The sequence below is a fragment of the Vigna umbellata genome, chromosome 2 (genome assembly GCF_029865625.1).
Source record: "Vigna umbellata cultivar VRB3 chromosome 2, Vumbellata_1.0, whole genome shotgun sequence".
Taxonomy (NCBI): Eukaryota; Viridiplantae; Streptophyta; class Magnoliopsida; order Fabales; family Fabaceae; genus Vigna; species Vigna umbellata.
Window position 1 is genome coordinate 3973825 of NC_142166.1, and position 22464 is coordinate 3996288.

The 22464-nt window shown below is 32.6% G+C and overlaps 3 protein-coding genes across 3 annotated transcripts; all 3 read left to right on the forward strand.

The window, feature by feature from the left end:
- The first annotated feature begins 5980 nt into the window (after positions 1-5980).
- On the forward strand, positions 5981-8865 carry QRT3 (Pectin lyase-like superfamily protein). Its single transcript, XM_047314656.2, has 3 exons — positions 5981-6747; positions 6830-7066; positions 7582-8865. Exons 1-3 carry the CDS (start codon positions 6499-6501, stop codon positions 8605-8607), a joined length of 1512 nt encoding a protein of 503 aa, XP_047170612.2. The 5' UTR covers positions 5981-6498; the 3' UTR covers positions 8608-8865.
- Positions 8866-10089: 1224 nt separating this feature from the next.
- Positions 10090-15837, forward strand: LOC124838906 (cellulose synthase A catalytic subunit 4 [UDP-forming]-like). The gene is made up of 12 exons (XM_088105786.1): positions 10090-10238; positions 10331-10529; positions 10955-11073; positions 11203-11269; positions 11363-11513; positions 11838-12450; positions 12553-12690; positions 13133-13258; positions 13356-13568; positions 13669-14187; positions 14337-14687; positions 15006-15837. Exons 1-12 carry the CDS (start codon positions 10170-10172, stop codon positions 15585-15587), a joined length of 3147 nt encoding a protein of 1048 aa, XP_087961912.1. The 5' UTR covers positions 10090-10169; the 3' UTR covers positions 15588-15837.
- Positions 15838-19817: 3980 nt separating this feature from the next.
- LOC124838928 (RING-H2 finger protein ATL10-like) lies at positions 19818-20648 on the forward strand. Its single transcript, XM_047314657.2, has one exon. It carries the CDS (start codon positions 20059-20061, stop codon positions 20554-20556), a length of 498 nt encoding a protein of 165 aa, XP_047170613.2. The 5' UTR covers positions 19818-20058; the 3' UTR covers positions 20557-20648.
- Positions 20649-22464: the final 1816 nt, after the last annotated feature.

Sequence of the window (22464 nt, forward strand, 5' to 3'; positions counted from 1 at the left end):
TCCAACCATAATTTTAATACTTGATGAATGTAAGAACCACTCAAATCCACGCACGTTAGTGGATTCCATGTGTCAAGCGAAGGGCTCGACACTCAGCTGGTGGAGGACAGGTGTTGGCAGATGAGCGGACGTCCGTTTTTGACGTGGGAAGCAAAACTTTGATTTTCAGAAAATCCACTCCACTCACTGCATGCACCCTTCTTCCCCTGATTCTGAAAAATCCCATTCTCTCTTCCTTCTCTCTACATCTCCTTCATCTTCTCTTTAAGAAAACACTCACTTTCTCTTCTCCGATCACCATTCAAGCACCGCAGAAGCACTTCCGGCATCAAGAACTTCTAGTTAAACCGTTCGGTTTGTGAAGCTAAGCTGGTAAGTTCTTCTCTTCTTTCAGTCGTGCGTTTTTTTGGAACATGCAAACCAAGTTCTGGTTGCATGAGTTCAAAATCTCGTTCTGATCCATTTCTGGTCTTTTTGTTTGGTTTAGTTTCATAAAGAGTGAACCGTAAGATTCTAGGATTTCTGGTGGGGAGCTATTCTATACGAGCTGAGTGTTCGGTCACATTAGAGGTAAGAGAAGCTTATATAATTTAATTGTATGTTCGTTTTTACGTTCGTTGCTAATGAATGCTTGTTTGTTGAGTGGCTGAATGTGTATGAAGTATTATTGTTGATATGTTTTGACTATATGAAGCATGATTATTTACTATGATATGAATGTTTGATTTTATGAAAATAGATGTTGAAAGATGAATTGATATAACTAATTCTAGTATGAAAATTCCCTATGAAAATGTACGTTCGTCACTGAACGGTCCTTGACCGTTCGGTTTTTCTAGTGAACTTAGTTGGAATTGGATTCTTTCATTTGGGAAGAATCCTAGTTGAGGACGAGTATCTTCGTTTTGTAATGCTATGCTTGAGCGTTCGGCCAAGTGTAGATGTTCCTTGGTATTCGGTTATAAACTTAAGTATATCTATATGTATTTGTATATTTTCGTTTGTTCTTAAAACACTACTCAAAATGGTATCTTATTATATTTATCAAGTCTTTCTCCTATAAGTTTAGTAGTGTCCGGTCTTACACCAGGTACTCATTCTCCTTTCTGAAAAATATATATATAAATATAAACGTTCTTTCAAACTCAATAGGGTTTGCCCTTTTTCGGTGCTCGGTCTTCGACTGACATTCTGATTGTTCTTGATGTTTAACTCATTCAAAAGTTAAGTATATTTATTGACGTTCGGTTTATTCACATGATTCAATTATTTACCCTTATTTGATATTTTCACAGTGTCGGTCTTAAATTGGTTTCAGCCTAGAGTCTTGATATTCGGCCTAGGCCTATTAGTTTTCGGTCTAACTCATGAGTCAGTTCATCTAATTGGCTCACTTAGTATTTAAACGTTTGGTTCTAATCGTCCTCGAGAAATATTATGTTAATGACTTCCTTTCTTAAACCAATGATTCTCTCTCTCGGTTTTGATCCGCTTGGAAACTGGAGACCTTTGGTCTCACTCCAAGCGTTCGGTCTTGTTCAGAGTAGAAGTTAATGTTCGACATTTGGTGTCTTCAGAGACGTTTATTCAAATTGATCTCATTGAGGTCTTGTTAATGAAAGATGATGAAATATGATGTGTATGAAATAAATTGGATTATGAACGAGCGTTCCTGGGAGGAATAACTCATGAATGTATATTGAAATTTGGTAAAGTATAAATGTGGGCATGCTAAGCTGGCGGTTCATCCTGATGTTCCGTGATTACTCGTCTTCACGTAGAGGAGGATAAGTCATGTGTGGGAACGGTAGGAGGTCCTAGTCCTTATGGTTAATTTGGACAGATAGGACTAACCTCGGGTGACAGCTGTTGAGGGTATCCCAATTACTACATCACCCAGGTGCACGAACGTCGTAGCTATACAGAATTCATACAGTCCGGATAGTCAGTCTAGTATTAGGCTTTGTGTGAGAGAGTGATGAATTATACTGTTTGGTTTCGATTGTGTGAAATATGTCTTTATACATGAATTAAATTACATAAGCTTACCCTATGTTTTCTGTCTTGTTTGTTTTGTACAATCGGTTGTCCTTCTGTTGCAATGATCATCTATGTGGATGTGAGCAGAAGAAGACGAGCTGCTGAAAGAGACGCTGGAGGAAGATAACTTAGTCGAGGTAGAAGTTAAGACCGAACAGTAGAACCGTTTGGTCAGTTTATTAGCTTAGTTTTAAGATGATCGTTCGATCATCTTTTCCCTCTTGTTTTGGTAGAACCGTTCGGTATAGTCTTTTGTAAATCGTTCGGTCAGGAACTACTTATATTATTCGATTTTAAATTTTCTAGTTCTTTCTGTAAGGCCGTTGGGTCACGAGCTTACTTCTCTATTATGTAAGATAGAACTGTAATATTATTAAATGTGATTATTCTATTATATAGTTTTAATAGTATATTTTTGGAATGTTACAATAAAACTAGATTTTATTAGCAAATCTATTTAATTCATACACACTTCATCTCTATCTATATCATGTTACAAAATTTACTATGAAATATATGCACTCCATGATATAGATTAACACATATAACCATAGTAAGAGGATATTTACGAGTGGGTTTAGTTTTTGTAAAAATATTTCAGAATTAACATCTTTTTAATAAGTAACTTCGGCTAAATTATAACTTATAGTTTGTAATTTATTATTTATTTTTATTTTTATTTTTCCTCTCATATTTTAATTATTGCATTCTTTTTAGTGTTTATTGAGTTATTAAAAAAAATTAACATTGCAAATTGAAATAACTTGTGTTTCATTCTATGAGAAAATTATACATAATAAAAATTATATAAAAAAACTCAATATTATAAAAAATAAAAAATAAAGATATTAATTTATGAAAACAAATAAAAAGTAAATTTAAGTAGTATTTATTGTATTAATCAGTTAAACTATAACTTGACTTTTTCAAATAAAAAAAATTATCTAAAACTTTGAAATAATGAATAGAAGAATAGTTTTAAATAATGAATACGATAATAAAAATGAAAAGTGTAATTATTTCTTTTAAAAAAAAACCTAAAAATTATAACTAAAAAACAACATACTTTTCTTAAAAATAATAAATACTATTTACACTGTAACATTTATTATTTTTTATGCTATTTTATATCTTAACAAACAACTTATCTACTAGTTTACTAAACATTTAATTGGATAAATTAGTTTATAAACTTTGAATTTATCAACTAACAACAGATTTGATATAAAATTTTTTAATACTTCTATTTATTTTTAAAACTTATGATAAAATGAGTATTAATCAAATTTATTACTTAATTATTTTTTATTTTTTATTTCTTTCTTTATCTATTTTTTTTTCACAATTTTCATCATGTTTAATGTTTACGAAACATAAAATATAAGTTAATTATTGTTTAATTTGAGCTTAAAAAGTTTAAAAATAAAAAAAACTAAAAGTAATATAATATTAATTGTTTATATAAGAACGAAAGCAGTAATACTGGATAAAAAAATTGAGGATAATAAAAAATATATTAAATATAAATGATTGTAGAGGAAGAAAATTAAATAAAATACACGTTACAGACTAGCTAAAGTAGCTTCTGATTTATAGACTAGAAACTTGTAAAATAAATTAGTTAAGACACCAAACACTTTCTTATTAATTAATGAAACTATCATATAATTAACTAAATTAGGTTTCATTAAACACGTTTAACTTATTAATTAAAATTAGACTTATGACATAGAAGTTAGGTTCTGAATTATGAATAAGTTAATTTTTCTTTCAAGGAACTTTCTAAGAAGTTACCAACTTAATAGAATTTGCTATTATTAGTTGCACTGTGATACTTCACGTCAAAAAATAAACTTAAATGCACAACTTAATTCTCACAGCTACGACAACATGAAAAACCATCATCGTAACCAGAAACCTCATCTGGTTATTGAATGCTAAAGATGTCCTAACATGTATAAACTAATGTTTTCTACAAAATGTTTACAATAAAACACCTTCAACACTTCATACGTCTCTTTTCTCTATAGATAATGATATTTTGACAACATTTTTTTGACAACATTTTAACATCAACTATGTGTTATTCTGTGATTAGTCCATGTTGGTGTTTATGATTATTATTATTGATTGTAAAGTAATTTTGGACCAATTATAGAATGACACATAGATGATGTTAAAATATTGTAAACAAAATATTGTTAAAGTATCATTATTCTTCCTCAGTACGTATTATTTCCAATAATAGTAATATATAATATTGATTTAATTAATGATGAAAGTTGGAAGGATGACGATACACTTACGAGTTCAATTTTTCAATGACATTTAAAAGTTTTAAGATTTATATGATGAGTTTGCAAGACATAACAAGAGAGGTGGTGCGTTTAACTTTTCTCACTCACAGAATGTTAATATCTGACATTTATCGATTAAAAAAAATAGTTTAAAGATTAAGAAATGCTAAAAGTTATTACACTCTCCTCCATCATCTGAAATAGAAAATAATATTAAATAAATATAAATATTTTTATAATATCCCTATTTTCTAATAAATTTAACATTATAATAAATATAATTATAAGCATATGTCACACATTCTATTAATATGATAATTGACACAATACAAATAATAAATCAATGAAATAGTAGATATTCTACTAATTAATCAATTACCATTTTTATATTTTTTTTCTATCTCTATTTATAAATACAATACATTCTTATTATTATACACTCAATTTCACTCACACATATTCACTTTATATATTTTATGCTTTTATTAATTTAGACATAGAATAATCTTTTTGTGACTCTCCCTTTGTCCATGATCAACCTTTTCATGTTATCCACACTTTTTATTTTTATAAGAACAATTATTGTAAATTAGTGTTATGAAAATGGGTCACTTGGCCCAACCTAACTCGATCCGGCCTAATTTGGCCTGGTCTATTACAGGTTGGTCATTTAGTGAGTCAATTTAACTCGACTCATTTATTAGTAAGCTAAAAAAATTCAAACTCGATCCGGCTCACCACAGGTTGACGGGTTAAACGAATTGACTCACTGACTCACTTAATAAGAGCTTTTTTAAATCCAAAAAAAACTAGGTGGGTTGGTGAGTCAACCCGGCTCACCACGAGTTAAACTCGAGTGAGCTGGATTCTAAGCGAGCCAGATTGAAAATTGGTCCGTATAAAAAAATTTCATTTTTTTCAAACCCAACCTAACTCGAACCTGTGGTGAGCCAGATTGACATGCGAGTTTTAACCCATTTAGATATCACTATTTTAAATGTGAAATGTTACTAAAAAAAATATAAAAGAAACTTTGGTGTGTGTATGAATATAATTTTTTTCTAAAATATAACATTGGATAGAAATTTACAAGTTAAACCACACAAATAAAAAATATCCATAAATTTAATATTTTTGTTGAAACTCTGAATCAATTAGAAATAAATTCAATTTAAAGTTGATTTTTTAATATAATATTAAAACATTAGTTGAAGTCCATTATAGTAAAATTTATTATTTGTTAAGTTTATTGTTCTATTTACTATTAGATCATTTATTACTGTTTAATCTTATATTCAAGATGTATATATGTAATCTTGAAAGCGTGTGTTAAAAATTCCACATTAACTAGAAATAAAATTAAATTAGTGTTATAAATCAATTTTATAAAATTAAATTAATCTCAAAGTCTACTCTTAACAATTTTAATTTTAACCTTTATCTGGATAAAAGTACGACCTTATTACAAAGACACTTACATTGATCTAACAAGTACAATGCTGAATTTCTAAGGTTTACCCTCCTTCTTTGGTAACCCATTTTCATTTCTACCATTGACCTAATTTTTTGGAAAACACAACTCAGGTTTAAATATGACCGCCAAGAGTCCTTTCATATTTTTCGTAACTTTATCCAAGCAATAAATACATACCTAACAATTTACAATTTCCATAATGTTACCATCATGAATCAATGGGAGCACATTTACCTTGTCTTACAAGATTTGTATGTATGTACTGTGGACCCCTCTATCCAATAATTCCACAATGCATAATTTAAGATCACCATACTTGTGCTTTCTTCCTATTCCAAAATACCTTTTACACAATGTCATATTACACAAGGTTCCAAAAGTAAGAAGTTGGTAAGTGCTTACTTTTCTGCCAGGTTAGGGAAAACGAAAAAGTCTCATGAAAAAGGTTTCACAGAATCTGCACCAGTATCATAATTGGAGGGTGTCAAGTGTATGATCCAATATCAAAATGTTCCAACACATTTTCTCATCAAGACTTAGCTACCCCACTTTTTCCCTTCTCTTCCTATTAATTACCCTTCTTTATCTCACTCTATCTTATTTAAATCTCCACACAACAGGAATGCTTCTCTCCAACATGTTAAATTTACCCTGATCACCTCAAACCTCTCTCCAACATCAACAACAATGGCAAGAAAATCCTTAGCCTGCTCCTTGCTTTTGGGGATGGCTTGTTCCATAGTAATTGGTTCGTATGAAGAGAGCTTGTATCCTGGGACAATTTCAAGTGACAATTATCATGAAGCAATACAACGTTTGCAGTCATTTAAGTTCTCTCTAACTACACGTGATTCCATTGCTTCTGCACCATCTTCCTTATCACCCTTCTCATCCCTTTCTGCTCCTGCTCCTTCTCCTTCTCCTCTCTCACTTCAGGTAGCTCAATTCAACGATGCACACACCCTTTTAGTTTCTTTTTTGGTAAAATATCAAGTGTTTGATATTTTTTGTCATGCAGGGAGTGAACTATCGACGTGTGTACCATGTAACATCTTATGGTGCGGATCCAACCGGTAGTTCAGATAGCACTGAAGCACTCCTTGCAGCCATAGAAGATGCAGCCAAGGGTCCCAGTGAAGGATATTTGATGCAAGGCATCAAAAATCTTGGAGGCTCCCAGATTAACCTTGAGGGTGGAAATTACTTGATCAGCCAGCCACTCCGGTTGCCGGTGGCCGGAGTGGGGAACCTTATGGTATGCCTTCAGAAACCTTTCTAGTTGTTAACTTCATTCATGAACGACTTTTTCTATGCAAATATAACTACTACCAATAAGTTATTCGTTAGTGTAAAATTTGAAAAGCACCTTCCAAAGTTTGTATGCTCATTACTTTTGCCAATTGGCATTTTGTGAGTGCATTGTGATACTTTATAGTTGAGCCAAATTTAATTTGGAGGCTGGTGGTCCATGTTTTGTTCAGGATGGTGAAGCAGTTGGTCTAACTTGACCAAGAAAATAAGACTATTGCAATTAAGACTTTTGAAAAATCACTTCCTTCTTCAACCGTTTCGTTATTGTCACTACTTTCTGTTCTTTTCTGAAATGGGTTTTTTCTTTTAATTTCAACCAGTATATATATGTATATTACTTTAGATTGCAGAAAAATCAAGGAAAACTGCACTTTTTTTCTATTTGTTTATTTAATAAGACATCGATAAAGAGCTTCAAATTTTTTACAGCTCAGTTTTTACTTTGATGAAAAAATGCAGATACATGGGGGGACGATAAGAGCCTCAGATGGTTTTCCAGCAGATAGCTATATCATTGATTTGTCATCCTCTTCCAATGAAGGAAACATAGATAATTCTTCAGATTCCTACAATTTTGAGTACATAACTCTCAAAGATCTCTTGTTGGACTCAAACTTTAGGGGAGGAGGCATTTCAGTGATAAACTCACTTCGGATTAGCATAGACAATTGTTACATCACACATTTCACCACTAATGGAATTTTAGTCGAAAAAGGCCATGAAACCTACATCAGAAACACTTTCCTTGGTCAGCATATAACTGCTGGTGGGGACAAAAATGAAAGAAACTTCTCAGGCACAGGAATAAACCTCCAGGGTAATGACAATGCCGTCACAGATGTTGTAATTTTCTCTGCTGCTATAGGAATAATGGTTACTGGTCAAGCCAACGCCATTTCTGGTGTACATTGTTACAACAAGGCCACTGGCTTTGGAGGCACAGGGATTTATTTGAAACTACCTGGATTAACACAAACTAGAATTGTGAATTCTTACATGGATTACACGAATATTGTGGTTGAAGACCCTGTTCAGTTCCATGTTTCTAGTTGTTTCTTCCTTGGTGATGCCAACATTGTCCTAAAGTCTAAGAATGGGGTTATAAATGGTGTTGATATTGTTGATAACATATTCTCGGGTTCAGATCATGGGGTTGAAATTGTTCAGCTGGACCAATCCAATAATCCTTTCAATCAAATTGAACGAGTTACTGTTGACAGAAACAATGCAAGAGGGATGAAGTTAAAGGCCACAGTTGCAAAAGGGTCCATACAAGGGAATGGAACCTCATGGACTGTTGATTTTAACAACGTTTTACTTTTTCCCAACCTTATAAAACATGTTCAGTACTCTCTAAGCACCCCTGGCAGTACCTTCCCGAATCATATTCTAAGGAATGTGTCTGAGAATCGTGTTGTGATTGAAACAAACGAAGCAGTGCCTGCCAGTGTTTTTGTAACGGTGGATCAAAGTGAGACAAGTTGAAGAAGGTTGGAAGCTGGTGACCAAAAACTTTGGTCAAGAGTCTTGGCTCAAGAGGGAATTGTGCATACCTTAATTGTGAACTTTTTCTTTCTTTTGATCAATTTAAAGTAATAGTACCATATACTGAACACTGCTATAGGTTTAGAAGATTCAAATAGACTCAGCCACACATTATTATATTGTAATTGAAAGAAAAGCATTCCATAGAAGATATGCTTCAACAGTTCGTTTTTGTAAAGCTAGGCTCGGGTTGAATCAGTACCACAATCTTTTCACACTGTTGATATAAAAATCTCATTTAACGATTCCATCAAAAGATTTATGGTGTGTAATGAGTACAGAATCTAAAAATCTTAATCGCTTGAAAGTAGGCTTAGAAAATAATTACAAAAATGTTCTTTAAAGAATATTTCAACTAATTTTCTATTTAAACCTAAGTTCCAAAATGCTCAATAGAAGACTGATGGCTACCTACTAACCAATGGTTCATTCAAGGTTCATGATTTTAGCCCCATCTTTTGTTCTGCACCCTACAAAAAGTCTCATCTCTATTTTAATACAGTACAAGAAAATTAAATATTGTACGTGCCAATCTGGGATATAAATTTTGAATTGGGCTGATCTAAAAGAAAAAAAAAAATTGAATTGGGCTGATCTTTATATTTGCACTGTCTGCACTTTTTGTAATTTTTTTTAAAAAAAATGCTTCTTTACGAAAATTAATTTATATCAAATATAACTACAGGGTAAAAACTAGTTTCGAAATATGGAATCATAATATTTTTCAAATTGTGCCATCTAAAAATCTGAAAAAAAGTAATCTTTTTCAAGAACCCATATATGTGCATAAAATAAAGCACAGGGGGAGGAAGAAATTCTTATACTATGTTTGACTCTCAAACATGCAAGACAAACAACATTTTCGAACAAAACTAGAATAGTACATATAACACAATTCCAAATGACTAAAAAAGTGACATACAAAACATTGGATTGACTCATGGTGCTCCCTGTATATATGTTTCCTCGTAGAAGTTGGGAGATCATGGATTTGAATGCTGCACCAGTCTTTCCCTTCCTCTTAAAAGAACCATGATTTTGCGTTTGGTTGTTACCTTGGAAATTTAATGTGACATTGCAACCTCTGCAACGTGTAGCATGTGGATGAACAGCTTATAGAACTAGAAAACACAGCTCCATTTCAGGTCTTAGATTTTGGGTTTAATGTTAGGATGAAGTTGGACGTGACATCATAACCATCTGGTGTGAGAAACCAAACATGCACCTAACTTGATCGTGTCACGTATTAAGAACTAGAAAAGAGGGTTCTCCTTGGAGTCGAAGCAAGCAAGAATATTGGAAAAGTCCTTCACACCTATCGCTCCTTCCATGACGTCTCTTAGACTCCAACTCACGACCCTCCAACGCAAGGTTTGGTACACTCTCTTACATCTCCAACCACGACCTTGATGTTTCACTCTCAACCTACCTTTTCTTATAAACCACCTTCTCCTATTCCACTCTTCCCCACCACTCCGTAACTTCCATTGCCTTGCCTTGCCATGGCCTCAAACTCCATGGCTGGCTTCATCACCGGCTCTCATGCTCATTCTTCACGTGATTCCAATGAGGTATGTGCTCATCTTCATGTCCCATTATTCCTATAACATGTTTGTGTTCCATGCTGGTGGTTCCTAACACGTCAGATTTTGTTTCTCTGCAGCATCAGGTCCCTACCCGTCAACCTTCATCAAAAACATGTCGTGTCTGTGGTGATGAGATTGGATATAAGGAAAATGGAGAACTGTTTGTGGCTTGTCATGTGTGTGGATTTCCTGTGTGTCGACCATGTTATGAGTATGAGAGGAGTGAAGGAAACCAGAGCTGTCCTCAATGCAACACTCGCTATAAGCGCCACAAAGGTTAGCTTAGTTTCTTGTTTTTGTACGTTTTATTGTAATGGAGGACTTTAGATATTTAGTTTCTTTAACTGTTTGTGATTGTTTTGATTAAGATATTGAAGTTTCAGTTGGATAATTTATATTAGTATATCGTACAACTTTTAGTTTTTCCATTAACAATTAGTGTTGTTTGTTCCCATAAGACATCTTTTGAAATGAACGTAAAAGGATATAAGAGCAATTACAATTGGTAGAAGCATAATATTCTGAAGATTTTCCATCACATTATGTATTTTCTTAGAAAGTTGTAAAACCTTTATTACAACACCTGATTATTACTGAAGTTCCAATTTTGAATTTAGAATGACAGAAAACGAATCTAAACTAATTTTGTAAGTTTGTGATCACTTGTTTTTTCTAAAACGTGGATGGTGGCTTCTGTGCAGGTTGTCCTAGAGTGGCTGGAGATGAAGAAGATAACTTCGATGCTGATGATTTTGATGATGAGTTTCCAATTAAGAATCACCGAGAAGATCTAGATCGGGAACACGATGTTAACCATGTGGTAATTTTTTATACTTAATCAAGCTTCTATAAATAAATGAAATGTGAAAATTGAATAATCTTTAATGTATCTCAAGAAATGTGTTTGGCTAAAATGAATGATCGGAGAGATATTTTGTGATTTTTCCAGGGAAATGGGGACTATAATCAAGAGAAATTGCATCCGAATGGTCAGGTTTTCTCTTCAGCTGGGAGTGGTGAGAAACTTGTTAAATTGCTAATTATCTATTATGATGCTTTTTCTTTTTGGGTATTCTCTTTTGTTTATGTGTTGATCTATTGTTCAATAGTTACTGGCAAGGATTTTGATGGGGACAAAGATTTCTATAGCAATGCAGAATGGCAAGAAAGAGTAGAGAAATGGAAAGTCAGGCAAGAAAAAAGAGGTCTTCTAAACAAAGAAGACGGAAAAGAAGACCAAGGTGAAGATGATGATTACATGTAAGTGATCTCTTCGATTGCTTTTTCCAGTGGATAACAAAGCCTTAACATGTGTACATGATATTGTTTCGTTATGTTTCTTTTTCATGAATGCTAAACAATGCAGAGAATCAACTACATACATTTGTGTACCTTAAATAGTATTTTTCTTCGTATAAAATACAAGGATTATTATCTATATGTAATAGTCACATGGCTCCTAAAATATTCAATACAACATACATTGATCTTCATGTGTATTTGTTAAAGATTGTACACAAAAATAAAGTATGGCACAACACAGGATATTTTTACTGGAACTGATGTGCTTTTGTCACCTTACAGTTTGGCTGAAGCTAGACAACCATTGTGGCGCAAGGTTCCAATATCTTCAAGCTTAATCAATCCATATCGCATAGTGATTGTGATGAGGCTGGTCATCCTTGCTTTTTTCTTTAGATTCCGAATCTTAACCCCAGCAAATGATGCATATGCCTTGTGGCTAATCTCTGTTATATGTGAGATATGGTTTGCATTGTCATGGATTCTTGATCAGTTCCCCAAGTGGCTCCCCATCACTCGAGAGACTTACTTGGACCGCTTGGCCTTAAGGTTTGAGCGTGAAGGGGAACCTAACCAACTAGCTCCAGTTGATTTCTTTGTGAGTACTGTGGACCCTCTGAAGGAACCTCCCATTATAACAGCCAACACTGTCCTTTCAATCCTCGCTGTTGACTACCCTGTTGACAAGGTCAGCTGCTATGTCTCAGATGATGGTGCATCCATGCTTCTGTTTGATTCCTTGGCAGAAACTGCTGAGTTTGCAAGAAGATGGGTTCCCTTTTGCAAGAAGTATAACATAGAGCCAAGGGCTCCCGAGTTTTACTTTTCTCAGAAAATTGATTACTTAAAAGATAAGGTGCAACCTACGTTTGTGAAGGAAAGAAGATCCATGAAGGTGTGATATACTTGAGCTAAACAAGTTGTTTCTGGTTTTATTTTTCTAGTGTCAACTTGCTTAGAGGCTTGTGGTAAAACTTGTGTGTTTGCTCCATTGCAGAGGGAATATGAAGAGTTTAAGGTGAAAATTAATTCTTTGGTGGCAAAGGCTCAAAAGAAACCTGAGGAAGGGTGGGTGATGCAGGATGGAACTCCATGGCCAGGGAACAACACTCGTGATCATCCAGGAATGATTCAGGTTTGACTATTAAATCCTCTTGTTAGTTCTTTCTTTTAGGTACTTTTCCTTATCTTGTAATCAGGGAACAAAACAAACTAAAACAGAAATGCCTTGCATTTATGCATTATCAGTAGCCATTGAAACATGCTCCTTTCCCGTTTGGTTCTTAGATAGTAGATTTTAAAGGAAAACATGGGACTTATTTATTACAGTTTTTCTTTAATGTCAACATGATGTTTATTGTTGGAAAGTTTTACATTTTGTTTGTACCTTAATTCCTAGGATGCAACTTATATAGTTTTGAGCAACTTCACTTGAAATTTATTGGTTTGAAGATGAAATCTATTATATGGCCTCTCCCTATATCAAATTTTGTAGGCTTGCTTGATTAATAATTAGTATCAATTATTACCAGGAATAATTGTCATCAACTGATATGACTCCTGGACTTACTTTGCAGGTATATTTAGGAAGTGCTGGTGCACTAGATGTTGAAGGCAAGGAATTGCCACGACTTGTGTATATTTCACGTGAAAAACGACCTGGATATCCACACCACAAGAAGGCTGGTGCCATGAATGCTTTGGTAAGAACAAAAACTTGATATTGTATTGTTTAGTTCTAATAGACCGAAATATTAGAAACTGATTTTTAACTCTTGTACTGTTGTGTATCCTCCGAAGGTTCGAGTTTCTGCCGTGCTTACGAATGCGCCATTCATGTTGAATTTGGATTGTGATCACTACGTCAATAATAGCAAGGCAGTAAGAGAGGCTATGTGCTTTTTAATGGACCCCAACCTTGGGAAGAAGTTGTGCTATGTTCAATTTCCACAAAGATTTGATGGTATTGATCGCCATGATAGATATGCTAACCGCAACACTGTGTTCTTTGATGTAAGATCACTCTTCTAAAAACTAATTTCACAAGTATGTGCAAATTTCATCTCACTGGCTGATTTTGAACGATTTATCTTCAATATTGCTTTCATTATAGATCAACATGAAAGGGCTTGACGGGATTCAAGGTCCAGTATATGTTGGTACTGGAACTGTGTTCAACAGGCAGGCATTGTATGGTTACGATCCACCCGTGTCGGAGAAAAGACCAAAGATGCATTGTGACTGTTGGCCATCATGGTGTTGCTTTTGTTGTGGTGGTTCAAGAAAGTCCAAGTCAAAAAAGAAATCAGGAAAAGGTCTCTTCAGTGTGTTCTCCAAGAACAAAAACAAAAAGAAAATGATGGGGAAAGACTATGTTAGAAAAGGGTCAGGGTCCATGTTTGATCTTGAAGAGATTGAAGAAGGGCTTGAAGGGTATGAGGACTTGGAGAAATCATCCCTCATGTCCCAGAAAAGTTTTGAGAAACGATTCGGGCAATCACCAGTCTTCATTGCTTCCACCTTGATGGAAAATGGAGGACTTCCAGAAGGCACAAATAGCCAATCATTGGTCAAGGAGGCCATTCATGTTATAAGCTGTGGCTATGAAGAGAAGACTGAATGGGGAAAAGAGGTAAAGCCATTCATCTCAAAACAATGCAACATTTGGATTTCCTTCATGCTTTGCACATTAGATAGGCTAATAAATTTTAGTTTAAACAATTCACTTGATCTTTGTATAGATGTTCCTATTAAGTTTTGGCAAATGTGTTTCTTCTACAGATTGGGTGGATTTATGGGTCAGTCACAGAAGATATTTTGACTGGATTCAAGATGCATTGTAGAGGATGGAAATCAGTATATTGCATGCCAAAGAGACCAGCTTTCAAGGGATCTGCCCCAATAAATCTATCAGATAGGTTGCACCAAGTTCTGAGGTGGGCTCTTGGTTCTGTTGAGATTTTCCTTAGTCGCCACTGCCCCTTGTGGTATGGTTATGGAGGAAAACTCAAGTACCTAGAGAGACTAGCTTACACTAATACCATTGTTTATCCATTCACCTCCATTCCTCTGCTTGCCTACTGCACAATTCCTGCTGTGTGTCTCTTGACTGGAAAGTTCATCATTCCCACAGTAAGTACCACACAACACAATCATAAAGGAAAAAACGTATATACAGTTTCTTATGTGCCTTTTGGTGTTGCTCTCCAATTATATTGACCTTTAATGCAATCCTCTATAAAACTTCAATCTTTTATTGGAGAATAGTACCAAAGACCTATAGAATGCATCTAGTTTTGTCCAAATAAAAATTGGTTGTGATTACTGAGATTGATCATCTGCTTTCACCGATGATTAACATAACAAGAAGAAAATGGAAGGGCAAACATTAGTAATGTTTCCATTAGCAATACATATTCTAAATATGAGCTTGATTTTTCTTTTGTACAGCTGACAAACCTTGCTAGCGTTTGGTTTATGGCTCTTTTTATCTCCATCATTTTAACAAGTGTGCTTGAGCTCCGATGGAGTGGCGTTACAATTGAAGCCCTGTGGAGAAATGAGCAATTTTGGGTCATTGGAGGTGTTTCTGCTCACCTTTTTGCTGTGTTTCAAGGTCTGCTCAAAGTTCTTGCTGGAGTAGACACGAATTTCACAGTGACAGCAAAAGCAGCAGAAGACAGTGAGTTTGGAGAGCTCTATCTCTTTAAGTGGACCACACTTCTGATCCCTCCAACCACTCTGATAATCTTGAACATTGTTGGTGTTGTGGCTGGAGTGTCTGATGCCATAAACAATGGGTATGGTTCATGGGGACCTCTCTTTGGGAAGTTGTTCTTTGCCTTTTGGGTCATTGTTCACTTATACCCTTTCCTCAAAGGTCTAATGGGAAAGCAAAACAGGACTCCTACCATTGTGGTGTTGTGGTCAATCCTTCTAGCATCTATTTTCTCATTGATTTGGGTCAGGATTGATCCCTTCTTGCCCAAGCAAACAGGTCCAGTGCTTAAACAATGTGGGGTGGAATGCTGAGACTGTCAATGCTCCAAACTCATTTCACGAGTAATGGCACTTGTGTGCATCATTTTATTTTTCTTATTGCTATCGAGTGGTTTGCTTTGATGAGAACAATTATCTCTGTACATATATAGTCTTCTTGAAGGAGAAATTTGGGTCTGATTGGAATGTATTCATTTCATGATACAACAGAACCATATATCATACCAATGTCATTGTTTGGAAAAACATATATTGAGTTTTGATGATAGCAGTTGATTTTTCATCTATTAGAACTTCATTCTTGAGAATAAGACTCAGTTTTTTGCCAACTTCATATGAATTTGCTGCACAGGGCCAAAGCAAAGTCCCAATTATCTTATTTATAACTGAAATAATGATATATGAAATCCAATGTTTCAAAAAGATTACTTAATCCTGGTTTTCACTTTTACATCAGTTGGCACACCTACTTCATCAATGTAATTAATTTATTACAGTGAATGGATGAACAAAATGGTTGCTAAGTGTTGTTTTTTTTATTGTTAGTGCTGTGAAAATGTTATCCCTTTAGTTTTTTTTTTCCAATTATTCCTTGTATATGTAGTGAATATTGTCAATTTGATCTGTGCAAGAACTTATTAAAGTGGTTCCTATATGTACAAAATGTTCTATCATATGATTGAACAAATTAGGAATGCTATACCCACATAAAAAAGGTGAAACTTTAATACTGCAGACACTCATAACTCGTCTTATATGATGTATAAAGATCAAAATAATATGTAAAAGAAGAAAAATGAGAAATTGACAACTTTTCTCTGATCTACAGCAAATTAATAACTCTTTTGTAATAATAAAATTTAAATATCATCTTCCACTCATATCCATACTCTTATAAAAAGATTGTATATATACAAAATAAAAAATTCGAAAACAGTATAACTGATGAAAGAATAAACTTTTCTGAAAGAAAGAGCAGGTTACCGTTGGAATGCATTTAATTGTGAAGAGTGGGTATTAAATCTGGGCATCGGTGTCTTTATAAAAGCTCATGGGGAACATGCAAATAGACAGGTACAAGTCAAAAGCATGATATAGAAAAGAGGAAGAAAGGAAGTGTCTTGAAGTGATTATACCTACCCCTTCAGAGCCTCTGTCTGTCTGTTCTTCTTAATGTTTCTCCGACAAACCAAATTCTACACTGTAAATTTGTTTCCACGCTGCCAAAATGAGATGCTCAATCTTGGTCTATCTCTTTCTGATAGCACAAGAAGTCACATGCTTCAACAAACTTTTGGTACATACAAAGTCTAAAAAATAGACATAATTTATATACAGATAAGATATCTCTTACCATATACAGATAAGATATCTCTTTTTGGTAAGAGACCTTTTGGAATCGTATCAATACCCCTCTTACCAAAAACTTTATTTTGAATAAACAAGTTTTGGTGTGCAACCTTTGATCGCGATAAACAAGTTTTGGTGTGCAACCTTTGATCGCGACGGCCCTTCACATTTGATCTTACAGTGGCAAAGCAAGAAACAACACAAACATGCACCACCATTGTCCCATTTTTGGATCAAATTTAAGGATCGAATGGCCTGTCCGCCGTATCATCCCGGCCACCCTCTGCATGCATCTACCAAGATGGTATGTCACATTGTTTCTTTCTTTCTTTCTTTTCTACTATGCAGATTTTGTACTGAAAGCATAGAAAATGTTTTCTTTTTGTAAATATTTTGTCTTTATTTGCATGGTGCTGGCATTGGCTTTTGGTGGCATTGGCATTTTGGTGAAACTAGCAGGGAATTCACAAACTAGAATTGATAATTGTTACATGGACTATACAGGTAAGGTTTATTATATTCATATTCATATCATCTGTCACACCACTTCCAGTACTCATTTTATGCTCAAGGAGAAGTTTTTGGCACATTCTGTGACAAATGAGACTGACAATGTTGTGGTTGTGGAAACTGAGAAACCAGCTGAAGGGCTTGTTTCCTTCTTGGTTCAACAGTGACTTGTGAAGGCTACTTTTTCGTTGTTAGGTAGAAAGGAAGTCCCATTTCATATAAAAGAAAAGATACATATGAATTTATACACACATAAAATATTTCTATGAAGATTTTTTTAGAATAGTACCAAAAATAAATTGAATCTTTGAAAACTTAACTCAAAAAAGACAATATCTTACAAATACGGTAGGTTAAATCTCTCTACAGTTATTACATTATTTTTATCTTCAATGATAAATTATAAATTTTACACAAACTCACAAAATAAGAAAAAATAAATAGAGTCCACTAAAAAAAAATAAGAACTTATAAGAACTTATTCTATCATGGTTTTGATCCATCTCTGTTCACTATTGTTTCCTTCTCATTAATATAATATAATTGTTGAAAAGATGACTAATCAATAAAAAATTAAAATAAAAAATAAAGTGTTTTAAATTAATTTATAGATATCTTATAGTAAATGCTTTTCATTCTTCGTTTATTTTAAAACTATATCTTTTTTAGTCTAAATAAATTGTGTCTTATCATAATAAAAAGATAAAGCATTTAAAGAGTTGTCAATAGGAAATTTAGAGTGATTAAAAAAAATTAAGATCTCCATTCATAGACTAATATTTTTATTTTTTTATGTCGGAAAAAGGTCTAGATTTTTTAATAAAATATTGGACTTAGTTGTAATTTAATCTTGTTATTATTGTTATTTTACGAATTTGGTTTTTCTATTTTCTATATGGCCAATTTAATTTTAGTTATGTTTTCGTTGTTAAATGAATATTCAACATTTAACAACAAAAGATACTAATATCAGTATAGTCACATTGACATAGCACCTTATTGTACTGTCACCATGTTAATATATTTTATTTCATATTAAATATAAATTAATAAAGAAAAAAAGGAAAGATTACATAGTTAAAATAGAAAAAAAATTGCAAAAAGTACTTAATTTTCAATTAGAATACAACAAAAGACCAAATATAGGACCCGTTTTCTTATAATTCATGCACTAGTCCATTTCATCTAATTATAAAATTGAATTAATACTTTAATCACTTATGCTTATCATAATTTTTTTTTTGAATGGAAACTTAAATTGTATTCATAAATGTGAAGAAATTTTTTCTACCAAAATGATGAATTAATGATTTATCAAACCATTAACTTATAAACAAGACTATATAAAAGAAAGCACCCACAATAGATATAAATTAGTTACTGACTTTATCGTATGAAATATTTACCAATTTTATTAATAATTAATATTTAATAAAAATTAAACTTTATTTAAAATACTCAAAATTGAGCTCTACTCCTCTCATAAGTAAAAATTGTAATAACAAATACCATTTTTAAAAAGAAAACTAGCATGATAAAATTATTTATTTATTTATTTTATTTAAGCACAACTTAAATTTAAATTATTTAATGTAAAAAACCTTTCGCTTTTATCTTTCTTTTAGTTAATATTTATTAAACATGTGTTTTAGACGATTTTATGAATCTAACTTGTGAATTTGATCATTAAAGAGAACAACTTTTGTTTTATATTTTTTTCATTAGTTGGCATACTTTATACCGTAATATACTTATAAAAATTCCTTAAAAAGTCTTATAAAATAATCAACTTGTCGTTTTTTTTTTCTTCAGGAAGCTGAAATCACATACATATCATTAATTTTATACTGAATATTATGATTGAGTTTAGGTGAACCACAAACTTTCGAAGCCTTATCTTTAGTACAACACATGCTAACAGATAGAACAGTTTGAGAGACAATCAAGTTAATTCCAACCACTAATAAGAATCCTACACAAAACTAAAATCAATCAAAGGACATGCCAGAAATAAATAGACAGCACCACTTTTTGAGGATAAAAGAGACAGAGAAGATGATGATGATGAGCACATTTTATGAATGTCGTACAGAATATAGACTTCAATGTCTGATATGAGAAGCTTATGTTAATGAATGCATTGATAATAAGCTAGAGTTCAATCCCTGGTTCCTCCATATACAACAAAACGAGAGTTCATAATTTGACTTACGAGAGATACAATCATTCACGTATCTTACTAAAGAATGAGTCCAAGTGCACTGAAATCCGCAAGCTTAAAATTCATATCATGAAACCATGGAAAATATGAGTTGCTTTTTTGGTGTGCTTTCAAACGCATAAACATAAAGGAAGACAGTGGATTATCAACTAAGCAATGTTCCATGTCCTTACCTTGCCCCACCAATTTCTCCACCCTCTCTTTAATTACCATTCCACCACTCATTTATCTAACTGCACTATTATCTTCGGGATAAATAATTATGTTTAAGACATTATGCTACAAAGTCTCAAACTTAATTATTTGTATACAGATAATGTATATATCTGTTTTTAAGATGAAATATAGTAATCCATAGGTCATGAGTCATATATAATCTACATTTGCTTGAGGTGATGGAATGTATCTAAAAGATTGTCGAACATGATGGGTGAAACTGAGTCTGAGAGTCCCTTAGGTTCACCAACCATGAGCCCTATGAGAACAGCAAAACCATGCAGTAGTCCATCAGAGCACAGCATAAGTTTGATGGTTATTTTGGCAGCCATAGTTTGTGCCTTGCTATGTGCTCTTGGTCTGAACACAATGTTGCAATGTGTGTTCCAATGTGCGAATCGTGTTGTGACGGAACCCTTTCAATGGATTGCCTCAAGGAGACTGAATTCGGGCCTGAAGAAGAGAGAGGTGGTGGCTCTGCCAACCTCCACCTACACTCATTCCGGTGGCTCTCCGTGTAACTGTGCGATTTGCTTATCGGAGTTCTCTGATGGAGACAGCATAAGGTTCCTCCCAAACTGCAATCACCGTTTTCATGTTCACTGCATTGATAAGTGGCTCTTTTCTCACTCTTCTTGCCCTACTTGTAGGACCCTCCTTAAGTCTACTCATTCACTACACTCCTTGCATGTTATAGTATCATAGTTTCATTTACCTTTTATGTAAGTTAGACACAGAGTTTTGTTAAATTAAATTCTGCTCTAATTATAAAAGAAAATCAAGATGAGTTAACTAGACTCACATCTTCTATGGTAAACCTTTTCTTAAGCTCTTTATATTCTTCTTTGCTCTTTTACTGTTGGATGATTCAGATACAGGTAATGCTGTAATAAATGTATAATAATTAAAAATCATGTCTATCTTTAATTTTTTAAGCATTTATAGTATTTTAACAAACTTTTAATTCATCTTAATACTTGAATATATATGAAAATTAATTTTAATTTATGAGAAAGTTTGCATATTTGACATGTGAAAGTTTTGTCTGTGTATTCATTTTCATTACCATCCCCATCTTTGACTCTCATCAAGTAACATATATGTTTATGTTCGCCATAGCACCGTCCAAAGTATTAATTAAATAATTTTATCGTCAAAAATAAATAAAAATTACACAAGTGAAATTTTACAACAAATACAAAATCTATTAATTTTTCAAATTAAGAAAAAGTATCTTATAAATTTGAGTAAACTTGTATTGAATGATTTCAATCATTGTAAAAGAAAATGTCGAAATGAAATCAAGAACCTATGAACAAACAAAATATAAGTTTTTTTGTGTTATCTAATAAGCTAAGAGTTTATACTATTTAATTATAGAAATTGAGCTTTACGTATACTAAAATGCCACATATGTCGTTTGAAGAAAACTGGATAAAGAAAAAAAAATTATATATGTAATTGAAGTAAAGATATTGAATAAGTCAAAGAATTAGAGAAAGTGAAAAACTGTGTTGTAAAAGTATGATTCTTTAAATGAAATAAAAGAATTAATATACTTATACCTTTATTTGATCAATGTAAACATTTTCTATTAAAATTGGAATAAATTCAAACGATAAGAACACATTTATTTGTTATCTTTATTATGAAAAACATGGTTTATGTCATTGGATCACCTTGTTATTCCTATATTTCAGTTTTCAAAATATATATTTTTAGAATATTAAAAAAAATTTACTCTATGATTATTGGAAATTTTACTCTTAGTTTTTTTGAAAAATATGTTAATTTTATTATCTTAAGATTACTTTTTTCTAAAACAATGTTTAGGTATAACTTGGCATGCATGTTATGTGAATAACCACACTTACGCTCCATGTTTAGATGCATATAATTTTGTTAATAAATAATTTTTCATATCCTTAAATACAGGACATGTTAAAACAAATTAAGTGCATGAGAATAGAGGGTTGAATTGTATATTAAATTTTTTATAATAGTTTGTAAGAAGTCTAAAGATCAGATAATATCACATAATTGTTACGTATCTTTTATAGTGACTGTGAATCTTGAGAAGTTGTTGATTCATGAGATTGTGTTTAATATCACAGACAATGAAGGATTACAATAAATTAATGCAAATTTCATTTTTAAAAAATGTAATACTTTAAACTTAGATCATATAGCTTTTTCGCATATTAACATAGGAATTTAAGTTACAAGACAAAAAGTAATTAACGAAAAAAGTCGTACAAAAAGGAAAAAAGAAATTCAAAATATTGTCTTGTAATTAGAAACAAAAGAAATAAAAGAGTTTTAAACTATAATACAATACTCTAAACTCTCAAGTAAGAGTATTAAAAAAAGGAGTATTCAAAATTGAACTAAATTTCACAAACTGTCTAATCACTCTTAGAAAAACTTTTAAAAATAATATATCAAAAAGTAGTGCTCTTTTTATTTGATTTTAGTTCAATTTATGTTTTCACATTCAAAGTTAATTAAACCAAATCAAAGTACATGCCTGTTTTGTCCCTCTTAATAAACCTTAAGAGTAAATAAATATTTCTATTTTTTTATTTGAATTAAGAATATATTTAACCAACAACT